This window comes from Mixophyes fleayi, chromosome 1 (assembly GCF_038048845.1).
Source record: "Mixophyes fleayi isolate aMixFle1 chromosome 1, aMixFle1.hap1, whole genome shotgun sequence".
NCBI lineage: Eukaryota > Metazoa > Chordata > Amphibia > Anura > Limnodynastidae > Mixophyes > Mixophyes fleayi.
This window is the reverse complement of record NC_134402.1, coordinates 82,498,707-82,512,958: the sequence shown is the minus strand read 5'-3', so window position 1 is coordinate 82,512,958 and position 14,252 is coordinate 82,498,707. Positions and strand designations below refer to the sequence as shown.

Below are 14,252 nucleotides of genomic sequence, written 5' to 3'. Positions count from 1 at the left end.
TGACAGGACACACCCTCCCAACTTTTTCACCGTGAGAACAATTGGTCCACAGACGGTCAGAATCCTCAAACAGAGATTACCCCGCTTAAATTAGGACAGCTGGGAGATGATAGTAATGATAAAGAAAAAAGGAAGTAGTAGAAATGGAAGGAAGACCAAGCACATTAGCTTATGAAAAGAACATAACTCTGATGCAACTTGCTTAGAGTGTATTAAACAGAACAAAAAACTGTTTTTACATATTGTATCCTCTAAAGCGCACCTGGAAGTGTTTAGAACATTTCTATTGGGGGCTCTAAACTAATAAGTTTAAATTAAGAAAAAATTAAGAGAAACTCTTGAGATAATGAAAATTGCAGATGAATATACAGGTAAAAATAACTGTTCAGCTTTCAAATGAACAAGGATTTAAGCACATAAGACAGGAACATAAATGATCTATTAGTTACATAATCTGTTCATGTATTTAACTTGCTTAGACATATTTTCATATTTTGAAATAATGACTCACATGGTAAAGACGTCAAGTGTGTCCCCAGCAGTTCTTGCCACTTCAAAATAGGTCTGCAGAATGTTGACAGTGCCTGAAAGAGCCTCGTGACCGCAGCCACAGAACAGTGCAACCCCGGCGTATAGCAGGATAGTAGCGATCAATGATGCATACGGAATACCTCCAAGGCATTTTATGCAGCATTCAAAGCAACCTTCAAACAAAACAGAGAGATACAAGGTGAAATTGACATTTTACTGTACAGAAAGAGTAAAATGTAAGAAAAATTCTAAATAAATAGAATAATTATACACTCAATACATTTATAATACATCCATTTACATTACATTCAGCGTTTATCATATAAAATTTTCAATACTACATCCTGTATTTTCTGTAGAGACACCCACACATGTATATAGTATATATATATATATATATATATATATATATATATATATATATATATATATATATATATATATATTTATTTATATACATATACACAAAAGGTTCGGGGTCAGGTTATGTTAGGTTTGGGTGGGCTTAAATTAGTGACCCACCCAAGCCTAACCTGATGGTCAAGGGAGATGTAAGAGGTGTGCCTTATTAAGACAATTGAAGTGTCTTTCTATGTGGAGTATCTTCCACTTAAGTTCACATGGCTGTGCAGATGTGGGAGCAGGTGCTGTCTGTAAAACATCGGCCCCAAACACACCTGAAGAGAAAAGTGCATTCTTCTAATGAAGTGAACAGGAAAAAATATTGCTTTGTTGATTTTCTCAGATGTGTAGTGCCTCAATAATTACAATTTTCATGAATCACTCAAAACTGAAAGCTCTTGTAGCAGATTACTCCATCATGATCCCAAAAAAAAACTTTGGGGATTTAAGAGCAATTTTTGAGATGTTTTTCAAAAATTAAAAAATCTGGCTTTTTGCGATAATCAAAATATTGATTTTGAAGATTTTATATTTTTAATAAAACATACTGCTGTGTTACATATCATATGAAAGCGCATAACATGAAGTATAAAATGAGATCATATATATATATATATATATATATATATATATATATATATATATAATTATGTCTATCTATCTATTTACAATACTCACACACAGTAGTCTGTGTGGGAATTTAAAGAGGTTGTATGTATGGAAAAAGAGACTGAAAAAATGGAAAGAGGGACTGAACGGCCGGACATCTATGGGCCCAAGAAGCTTTAGAGAATTTTAGCCTAAAATTCAACCTTGATGCTTTTTATTACTGTGTAGTAAATTAAGGACCTATTAAATTATGTTATGGTATTCCTTTTGTGTGATTCCTCACTTCACTCATGTATCCCCTTTGTCCGTTCATCTCTGCGATATCCTTATATCTTTCTCTCAGACCTCACTTGTCATTTCACCTTTCCTTCATATATTCCCTGTGTTCCTTTACTACTCCCTCATGCAGGGGAGGGCTGTTAGACTTTATCCCGGGGAGGAAGCAGAGAGCACTGGCCCATAAGTAGCGGCCCATTCATAAGGGGTGGCTTTTGATACAATATATATTTATCAATATAAAAAGAGGCTATTTTAGTGTTGCTTAATCCAGCAATACTTTATTACTACAAATAATAAATCTTATATAATAAAAATAATGCATAATATATATATATATATATATATATATATATATATATATATATATATATATATTTTACACACACATACTTTATTTTTGATTTCTAATAGGATTTATCAAAATGTAAAAGGCCTGCTTGCTTTAAAAACCAGATGTTTTTGCCAGCAAAGGGGCTTGTTTTTGCATTGTCCTGGCCCAGAGCTGGATTAAGTCTCTGGGGTAACCCCTATGATGTAACATGCTTATTATTTTAGACAAGTACACAGGCAATACTGTTAGGTGCACACAGTTCTGTCTTAACAAGCAGTATACAGTGAAGCGGGACATACCTACCAACTGTCCTAAGTGAAACAATCACCCAAATTCGGGACTGTCCCACCAGATTCCGGACAGTTGGCAGACAGTCCTGCTCTCTCCTAATGTTTTTGTTACTTTCACCACTTGTGGCTGCTGGTTACTTTAGCTTATTTGCTGGTTATCTAGATCCTGGAATGTTGGATGCCCTATTTGGAAAAAAAAATGGGTACATACAATTTAGAAAACTCCAACCAGCCCTAGTGTTAAATCAATAGCACCCATGTTTTTATAATTAGGCCTCTGTAAAGCCCCAACATTAAAATAATAATATTCACATTTAATATATAAACCTATTTCTCTCCCTCCAAACAGCCCCAGCAATAAATTAAATTGCATTTACGTTTAACAAATATAACCATTTTACACAATCATGCCCGGCATTAAATAATTCATATTCACAATTAATAAACAGTCGTCCTCTCCAAAATCAGCCCCATATTCAATTAATATCACCAAACCACCACAGCATTAAATTAAAGGTCCCATCACCTAACCTTAAATTAATAGGCCCCAATACTAACTTAAATAGCTGCACCATCACCCCACAAATAATTAGCCCCCACCAGCACTTAAATAGCCTACCTCCAACACTATATTAACACACTGGCCCCCACTCTCCCCCACACACACACATACGCTTTATAAACACACTGACCCCCACTCTCACACACACACACACATGCTATATTAACACACTGGCTCCCACTCTCAGACACATATGAAATATTAACACACTGGCTCACACACACAAACTATATTAGCACACTGGCACACACACTATAGCCATCAGTACACACACACACACACTATAGCCATCAGCGCACACACACACACTATAGCCATCAGCGCACATACACACTATAGCCATCAGCGCGCACACACACTATAGCCATCAGCGCGCACACACACTATAGCCATCAGCGCGCACACACACACTATAGCCATCAGCACACACACACACTATAGCCACCAGCACACACACACACACTATAGCCATCAGCACACACACACACACACACTATAGCCATCAGCGCACATACACACACTATAGCCATCAGCACACACACACACTATAGCCATCAACATACACACACACACTATAGCCATCAGCACACACACACGCTATAGCCATCAGCACACACATACACTATAGCCATCAGCACACACACACACTATAGCCATCAGCACAAACACACACACACATTTTAGCCATCAGCACACACACACACACACACACACACACACTATAGCCACCAGCACACACACACACTATATAGCCACCAGCACACACACACACTATATAGCCACCAGCACACACACACTATATAGCCACCAGCACACACACACTATATAGCCACCAGCACACACACACTATAGCCATCAGCACACACACACACACACACACACACTATAGCCATCAGCGCACATACACACACTATAGCCATCAGCACAAACACACACACACACTATAGCCATCAGCACACACACACACACACACACACACACACACACACACACACACTATAGCCATCAGCGCACATACACACACTATAGCCATCAGCACAAACACACACACACACACTATAGCCATCAGCACAAACACACACACACTATAGCCATCAGCACACACACACACACACACACACACACACACTATAGCCATCAACACACACACACACACACACACACACACACACACTATAGCCATCAGCACACACACACTCACACTATAGCCATCAGCACAAACACACACACACACATTTTAGCCAGCAGCACACACACACACACTATAGCCACCAGCACACACACTATAGCCACCAGCACACACACACACACACACACACACACTATAGCCACCAGCACACACACACTATATAGCCACCAGCACATACACTGTAGCCTCCAGCACACACACTATAGCCTCCAGCACACACACTATAGCCATCAGCACACCCACACTATAGCCATCAGGACACACACAATATTGACCTTTCCCCAAAACTTACCAAGTCTGCTGGGTCCCACATGCACATATACTCTGAGACTGGCCTCCCAAAGTGGTAAGTAGACTCTTACCACTCCAGCCAGTATTGCCGAGTATGTTATAGATAAATGATGGCGATAGGTGGTTTCTATTAACGCGATAAGTGGCTATAGAAAATCAGCCCCATCACCAATTATTAATAATAGACCCCTAAGTTCTGTAAATCATGCCACTACATACAATAGGTCTATATTCATCTATAGTTATAATGCACAGAAAAATATGAGAAATATACAGTGCTGTTGCTAATGTTTTGTCTACCGGAGCAAACTACAAAATGATTTTCAAAAAGCTGCAGCAAATTAAATAATTGTAGAATATTTAACAATTAATGTTTAGTAAACAGGCAAATGCATGCTGAACAAGTCTACAAACCAAAAGTGCTTGCTGGATGAATAGATTAACAATACACAACTGTGCCAGAATACACTGAGCTAATAAAAGTAAAATAAATACTTAGGAGTCACAGGACTGTAGTCAGAAATAAGGCAAACATTTAGAGTAATAAATTTCCAAATACACAAACCATTAATATTAGGCCAATGTGGTTGCGCTCATATTTGTGGTGTATGTGGTTCCCTCTAAGGTCACAGTGTGTGCTTTATGATAGCATACCCAAAGTGGATTCAGATACCTTACACCATAACACCTATATCAACTTTGCAACACCTATGTTAGCACACACACCTAAGGCCGACTGTATTACAGGTGAAACATGTTGGGTAATAGGGACACTTTCTCTGACACGATTCCTCATGTATACCAGACTTTCACTTCTAATGAAGAGAAAACTTCCAATGTGTAATAATAAAGTGAAGTAAATATTATTTAAACAGCCAATGTATTCATAATCTTCCCCCCATCCACTCCCCCCCCCTCACCTAAACCCTCAACAATCACCAGTGCTACACAGTCTGGGCTAGTTTTTACTAGAACATGACCATGATTGTGTGATCCCACCGCTATAGTGAAAAGGAGCCCTAGGCTGATCAGGGCTCGTATTGCTATTGGGTTGGAGAGCAAAAACCAGGCTACCAGCCTGAGCAAAAAAAAATACTGGGACACTTTCTGAACCCCTGGGCTGGATTATCAAGATTTGATTTACCAATGGTCCCAGTAAAATGGACAGAAGTTCCTAAGACATTTGTCCTGTATATATAACAAACTAAGGGGCCTATTTATTATTATGTATATGTGTGAACCAGCTTGCTGGTTCATGCAAGCGCAGTGGTACTAGGGGCCCGGACCAGTTACACTTTCAATAAAATAAAAAAGAAAGAAAAATATATAAACAATATTTACATATAATTAAATTATGAGAAAAATGCTTTAATTAAATTACAAAATATTTTTCTTTTGCAGAGTCTCTGCTAACGCCATCATGAGATGCATTGGGAATCCTTCGCCAGGTAGCCAACACCGGTTCAGAGGCTTTCATAGATAGGGCATAAATGTTTTTACTAGAGAAAGGCATGCGTCTTTCAATAAGCTACGGATAAAGATTTTGTGTTTTATAAATATAAACAAGAAAGTCATTGCTTAATTCATTGACCTAAATGAAAATGTCAGGCAGTTATATTTTCGTTTACAGTGATTGATTTTCAACAGATGCATTGATTTTCTGTCCTGAGTAAATTGAATATTTATCAATATAAAATGCACATGAAATAAACAACTATTCAAAAGCATAACATCAGTTTTCTTAAAAAGTACTCCCTAAAGTCAAACAATGTAGTCACTATTATAATGCAATTAGTCCATACAATGATTATTTAACCCCAAAATGCATGACCTTCTATTTACAAACCCATTCCCTACGAAGTCAACATATCCCCTATTACGACCTACTTTATATCCAATGTCATCAATAGGCAATCCTTAAAGGGGGTCACATGCAGCCCTTTTCATTATAGTAATTTATAGTAATTTGTACTCTTTGATCCTGTTACAAGTAATTAAGATTTCCCATAATGACCACAGTGTGGTTACACAGTCTAAAGCTGGGTACACACTACAGAAATTTCGACCAACTTTTTATGCAGAGCGATTTTACATGCGATCGATGTTCCGATCGCTCGGTCCATAGCCTGCATACACACTAGCCTTGTTTAGGACGATAAAGGGAAGAGCTGACATCCATTTAACAACTTTTTACAGCCATGTTGTCGTGAGCAATGACTGTAATTTCGTACTCATTGTTGTGCATCGGTCGGAAGTTTATACACACTACACAGCGGAAACGAGATTGGACCGAAAATATTAAACGGTGCGACCAACCAAATGAGGCGATAATCGTCCATTTGGGCAGACTTTCGACCCTCGTGTCACTGCACACACTGACCCGACTTTTGAACGAGTGGTCGTATGTCGGCTGTTTGAGCCGATTATTGGATGAAAACAGTGTAGTGTGTACCCAGCTTAAGTAAGCAGTTGGCAAAAAGCAGCCTGGTTAGCCTGTAGCACCCAACTTTATGCTTCTGACCTGACTTATCCTCTACTTTGATATCAAGCAGAGAATAAGACTGCACTGGAATAGCCTGCTTCCGCGTCATGTGACCTCCTTAGCAAAATGCAGGGTGGTCACACAGCACATCCTATCAGAGGGGGAGAACAGTGTATGCTGCACTGCTTGCTCCCCATCTGCAGGCTCTGGCTTTGAAGGTATTTTTAGATATGTTTGGAGGTGTCAGTTGCGGATTTGTAGGGGAGATGTGTGTGGCATGTGTAGTAGGTTCGAGTGGCATGTGTGCAAAGTATGAGTGGCATTTAGGGAGGTGTTATGGGTATGTGGGGTTGTCTGAGTGGCATGTGATAGGCAAATAAGGAGATCTGAGTGTCATATGGAGAGATCTGAGAGGCCTTTGTGGGCATGGGAGGAGGTCTGAGTGGCATATGGAGAGATTTCAGAGGCCTGTTGGGGCATGTGGGGAGGTCTGAGTGGCATATGGAGAGGTCTGAAAGACCTGTGTGGGCATGTGGTCTGAGTGGCATATCGAGAGATCTGAGAGATTCTTTTAAATTACGTTGAGCAATTGGAATTATGTAGAGCTGAATATGTAACATCAGAGGCCAGCAAAATCAAGAAAGCTTTCAAATGTGCTCTTTCTACACTTAGTAGCTCATTTTAAGATATGACAGAAAAAACTGCTTTTTCATGTGTCACAGCTTCAACCCAACAACAGGCCTAATATGTCATATGGAGATGCTCTGACCTAGTCATCTGGCCATCACAATTCGGTCCTGGTCAAAATCGCTCAGACTCTTACACTTGCTCATTTATCCTGCTTCCAACACATCAACTGTCTACCTAATATATTCCACCCCTTGACAGGTGATGTGATAATCAATGTTATTCACTTCACTTGTCAGTGTTTTTATTCCTGTAGCACAATAACCTGGAGTGTATAACTATACTAGTTGCGTATTTGTCCACTTGGTCACATCCCAGCTTTCATAACTGCCCACAAAACAAATTAATCTGTGTCCAGTCTTGCAGTAATGTGTGTCCAACTGGAAACTTGGTCCTAAAATCCCTTTTAAATAACCTTTTTCACAACACAAAATCTAATTTCTGTATGTGGGTGTATTACTATATACATTCACTAATAGTGAAGAAAATGAATTTAAGTACAAATTTAGGCTGCATCTTCCAATGCTACACATTTATTCTGTGTAAGGTGAACATATAGAGAAACAACCATGGAATGCATGTATCATTTTAATTTGTGTTCTGTTACACAAAGTATAGGGACCAATGACCTTTCTGCACACTAAAGTCTTTTCTGTATCCAGGGGCTGGATACCAGAAAATCGGCTCAGCAATCTATTGGGAACATTTTAAAGGCAAAATAATGCAGGTAGCCCAGTGACTCAGCCCAAGGAAGTTCAATTTGTGACCGGCCCAAGGGCCCACTGCCTCCTAGCCCCTGTCTGTACCTTTGATCCATGTGTGCGCACCATGAGAAACACAACAGATCTCAATGGAAGAAATACAACAGGCCAAAGCTGTATTTGTAGGACCCATTATACAGATCATAAATGCCCAAATTAATATTTAGCATGTGTGTTTATATCTAAGTTAACACTTGTTTTATCATGCAAAAAAAGTTCTGGAACCCACAGTAACCAAATAATTTTCAAACTGTACAAGAACACTGTATGATGATGGTTAGAACCTGGCTCAATTCTATAAGTTACAACATAATAGCAGTAAATAACAGTTAAAAAAAAAAGAATAAAAATAAAGAATGTCGCTATCCATCTTTTCCAATAGTCCAATAGTGAAGAGAACATGTTAAATTATTACCATTTTAACTCTGCCCACTAATTTCAGACCAGCTAGAGGATGGCAGCAAGAGTGGTGCACCTACTGACAGGTACTCTATCACACATAAGTTTGTATACATGTGTACCAGTTCCTTTATTTTCACTGGTTCTGTTTTATGTGTGTTTCCAATAGAGATGGGCGGGTCCGGTTCCCCGAGAACCAAACCCACCCGAACTTTGAGTATCCAAGTACCGAGCTGAGTAGGCTTGGTACTCTCCCGCCCGCTCGGAATCCAAATCGAGGCCGAACGTCATTGTGACGTCGTCGGATCTCGGGGCTCGGTTCTCGCGATACTTGAAGATTATAAATACACGCCTCCACAGCAATCCATCGCCATTTGACAGAGGGAGAGAGCAGGGTGTAGTCCCAGGCTGATTAGAGCAGGGACAGAGAAGACAATATTCATATTCCAATTGAGCTACCAAAAATCGCTAGAAAAGAGAGGAGGATAGAGGATTTTTTTTTCTTCAATATTTGGCACTCCCCAGTGCTTTTGGGGTGTCCCCCATAATTGTGCATAAATATTTCTGGCTGTCAAAATTACTATCTGTCAGCAGTATCTACCAAATAATTTTTAGCACTCCACAGTGCTTTTGGGGTGTCCCCCATAATTGTGCATAAATATTTCTGGCTGTCAAAATTACTATCTGTCAGCAGTATCTACCAAATAATTTTTAGCACTCCACAGTGCTTTGGGCTCAGAACGGATTCAAAGCAGTCCACATATGATCAGAATGAGCAACCAGGTTCTGTCACCAGTCCTGATGTTAGTATTCCCAGTACGTCATCTGGGCAAGGCGATGTTAAACTACACAGTGTTTCGAAATCAGTCAAAAAAACCAAAACAAATTTTTTTTTTACAGTGTTGAAGCGAAAAAGAAGTGTTACTGAGCAAAAGTTAAGTGCTGATAAGAAACAAATTGCCAACATGCCATTCTACACGCAGTGGCAAAGAGAGAATGAGGCCTTCACCTTTGGCTATTAGTGGCAGATCCCAAAAAGTTACCGAGCCTACAATTGGTGCACAACTACTGTTACGTGTCAAAGCCGAGCTGCAAGATACAACAGTAAGGCATTAAAGGATAATGTTTGCTCTGATTCAGAAATGACACCAATCCCTGTGGAGAGTCCATGTTTAATCGTGAGCATTGTGCTGATGTGTGCCTTAATAGCCCGAGTCTAGACGGTGATACACAAATTGAGGATGCCACTTTGGAATTAGAAGAGGATGAGGGGGAGATTTGTGGAGGTGACGAGGGCGCTAGTGAGGATGTTGATGAGGATGAGGTTGTTAGTGTAAGTCCTGCACCAGTGGCAGCAGTTCTGGCACGTGACAAGAAAAAGGCCATTGTCATGCCTGGTCATAAAACAAAAAAATCCACTTCTTATGTGTGGAATTATTTCTACCCAAATCCAGACAACAATTGTATTTCCATTTGTAGTGTATGTCAAGCCACAGTCAGTCAAGGGAGGGACCTTAACCATCTTGGAACCTCGTCTATGTTACGTCATTTAACGAGAGTTAATGGCAAAGTGTTGGGAAAAGTTGAAAGTTCTTCACAAAAAATTACAAGCACTCCATCATCAGCTAAGACCCTCCGCTCACCGACATCCCGACGGCTACAAAATGCACCCACCACACCATCCTCATCAATATCCTCAGTAGCGCTCGGAGTTAGCCCGGCATCCCACTTATTAAGGTTGGATGACTAATGCACTATTATTGATTCCTCTGAAGAAAGCGTTAGTGCCACTGCTGCTGCTGCTGCTGTTGCTGCTGCTGGGGGTGAATCGTCAGCCCAGAGGCAGGTCAAGAAAATGAGCAGTCCTACATTTCAGCAATTAACTGTAAAACAATCATTTGCTAGGGGAAGCAAATATGACAGCAGTCACCCAGTCGCCAAGCGAATCACAGATGCCATGGCTGCAATGTTAGTGTTAGATCTGAGTCCAATCTCCACAATAAACGCAGCTGGTTTTTCACAGTTAATTGAGGTTTTGTGTCTGCGTTACAGAATTCCATCGCGACACCATTTCTCCCGTAAAGCAATTCCACAACTATACCAAAAAGTGTGTAAAAATATAGAGATTGCGCTGAAAAATGCTATTCTGCCCACTGTCCACTTAACCACAGATATGTGGACAAGTGGAAGTGGTCAAACCAAAGACTATATGACTGTGACAGCCCACTGGGTTGGTCATTCACCTTCACCAGCAGGAACAGCAGCAGCATGTACACCACTACGTAACATTTGTCACAGGCAGGCCACTCTTTGTATCACCGGCTTCACTAACAAGCATAGAGCTGACAATTTGTTACGCAAACTGAGAGATGTGATTGATACATGGCTTATACCACTTGGACTCTCCCCAGGGTATGTCATTTCTGATAACGCCAACAATATAGTGCGAGCATTACAGCTGGGTGATTTCCAACACATTCCCTGTTTTGCTCACATCATCAACTTGGTGGTGCAGATCTTCCTACGAAATAACCGTGAGGTGCAGGAGATGCTTTCAGTGGCAAGTAAAATTTCAGGCCATTTCAGGCATTCAGCTTGTAGGAGATTACAGCAGCTCCAAGAGCAGTTTAACTTGCCCTGCCACCAACTTAAGCAAGAGGAGGTAACTAGGTTAAATTCCACCCTGTACATGCTTCAGAGGATGGAGGAACAGCGCAAAGCCATCCAAGCATATTGCACAAGCCATGACATTGGGAAAGGAGGGGGGATGTATTTCACTCTTGCACAGTGGGGAATCCTTTCAGTGCTGTGCAAGGTGCTGAAACCATTTGAAGCTGTGACGTGTGAGGTGAGTGCAGACTCTGCTAGTTTGAGCCAAGTCATTCCTTTAATTAGACTATTGGAAAAGCAGCTTGAGAAAATGAAGGAGGAGCTAAAAGCAAGCAATTCAGCAAAGTATGTTGGCCTTGTTGATCAAGTACTTAATTCGCTTCACAATGATCCTCGAGTTATTAAGATCTTGAACTCGGATCAGTACGTTTTGGCCACTGTGCTTGATCCAAGGTTTAAGACCTACATTGAGTCTTTACTTGTAAATGAGCGAGATGTGAACTTTTGCAAAGAGCTATTGCTCAGCAAGTTGGCCGCTGAACTGGGCCTCGGCTTGACGACGTGTCCTCCTTCACTTTCTCAAGCTGCTGCTCGTAAAAAATTTAATTTCCCAAAAAGAAGCAGGGAAGACGCAGGGGGCAGACCAGAACAATTTAACATCTGGGCTGGTTTGAAGGATTTGTCTAAAAAATGTGTCACTTTGCCCATAACTCCATCCAATATGAGTATAAACATGCAAAGGATGGTGGAGGATTACTTTCAAGAGGTAGTTGATATGGAAATGTCAGACAGTCCCTTTCCTTACTGGGAAGAAAAGCAGGCCATTTGGAAACCCATGTACAAACTTGCTTTGCAATACTTAAGCTGCCCACCCTCCAGTGTGTACTTTGAACGAGTGTTCAGCACAGCAAGGAACTTAGTCAGTGATCGCCGTAGAAGGTTACTTCCCAAAAATGTGGAGAAAATGATGTTTATAAAAATGAACTACATCTTCCACGAGGAAGGCCTTCACCATCCAAGACATCCAAGCACTGACTGTTCTCTAATGGCGGATTCAAGCGGCGATGAATTGATAGTCTGTGATGATGACGTACACACTGATGAGGGTGAGGATGAAGCTGAAGATGATGACGATAACATCTTTTTAAAACTTTCTATGTAACTGTAGGGTGCAATCTACCCCCAAAGAGGAAACGGACTTGTGGCATTTCCATATCACGTACCGTCTTGAAAGGCTGCTGTTTGGGCAATTTATCCTTAAGGGTAGGGTGTCATAGACAGAGTGACCCCAAACTGGCTTTGTCCATTTCTCTTAATATTGTACAGTCTATAACGGCTGAATTTTTTTGTTTTCTAAACAAGTAGAGGGGGGCCTATGGAGACAGAAAGCAAACTGCCTTTTTCCATTTCTTTTACATATTTAACTATAAGTGTAGGGTGTAATATACATCCAAAGACGATGGCTGCATTGCCAATATGCATAGATGGAGAGGAAGACAATCTGTTTTGTGTGTAGAATAAATGAAGGCCTACCAACGAAGAATTAATCTGTTTTTTTGGATGATTTATTACCTCAACAATTAGATTACTTATCTCTAAAACAGTTGGAGCACTAAATTGGGTTATTTTAGGCCCAAAAACATTGATTTTCCAACAAAATAGCAAAACAAAACCAAACAAAACCAAAACCAAAACCAAAACATGCAATGGCCGTATTGCAAAACCAAAACCAAAACACGACGGTAATACAGATACAAAACCGAATACAAAACCAAAACACGGGGGTCAGTGACCATCTCTAGTTTCCAACTACATATGTTCTATGACAAGTGGTTTTATATTGTTTAAAAATGTATCATTTATCAAATGTCATTAGTAACCACATTTCCATGAGATATGTGGCTTATTTTTGCTTGTCACACTAGTCACTTTTTGCAGTCCTTTCGCGTCACTCAATCCTAATGATCTGTTGCATTAAAAGATATTTCATTGTTTTAATGGACTATTACAGATGTGTAGAAAGATTATGCTATTAAGGTCTTTAGAGAAACAAATAACAAAATGAATTGTCTATACTATGGATGACTCCAGATTAATCGGCACGTTGTGAGATTAGATTACAGTTAGAATAGTATACTGAAACACACAGTGTATTTCCTTACTATTCCAATAAATTCATTAGAGTTAGAACACTTTTTAAATATCTACTTAAGTTTAGCTAGCAACTTAATAATGTTCTTGTTATTTTTAAGTACATGATTCACCCTGAATTAATAATTTCTGATTCTTTTATAAAAAAAATCTAGACCATGTTTGTAATTGTCTGGATAAATTTAAATTTAAGATAATAAAAAGTGTATTACCTAGAGTGCTCCTACGCGGTAGCTGCCTACGATGAAAATCAGGATGGTCACCCACAAACCAAAAACATTAATTGATAACATAAACAGTAGATAGATATCTCTGAGCGCTACCATATGATTCACAATAACAATGTACATAGGACTACCACATCACAAGTCCATAAATAGATGTATAGGTCCAATGTGGTGTATAGTTCATTCTTAATGCAATCCACAGAATAGATGAATACACTTCTTGTAGTGCCAATATTTTCAGTGGTCACTTGCATTCATGGAGTAGTATACATAAAAAAGAAAGAAGCGATAAATAAATTGCGACAGTGTATTACCTTCAATATTAAATTTAGTCTTTAAAAACACTCTAATAAGTATAAGAGATAAATGCATAAATGCATCAAAACATGAAATTACAAGCCTATATCACACTCTCAAAAATGCCAGGTAATGGCCGCCTACCAGATTTGGC

The 14,252-nt window shown here is 39.7% G+C and overlaps 1 protein-coding gene across 1 annotated transcript in view; it reads right to left on the bottom strand.

Moving 5' to 3' along the window:
- The window catches only part of GPM6A (glycoprotein M6A), a 133,458-nt gene that overhangs the window by 44,912 nt on the left and 74,294 nt on the right, over window positions 1–14,252 (bottom strand). Inside the window, exon 2 of the mRNA XM_075197577.1 lies at window positions 512–704. Within this exon, the coding sequence (XP_075053678.1) occupies window positions 512–704 (193 nt within the window). The remainder of the gene's footprint in view (window positions 1–511; window positions 705–14,252) is intronic.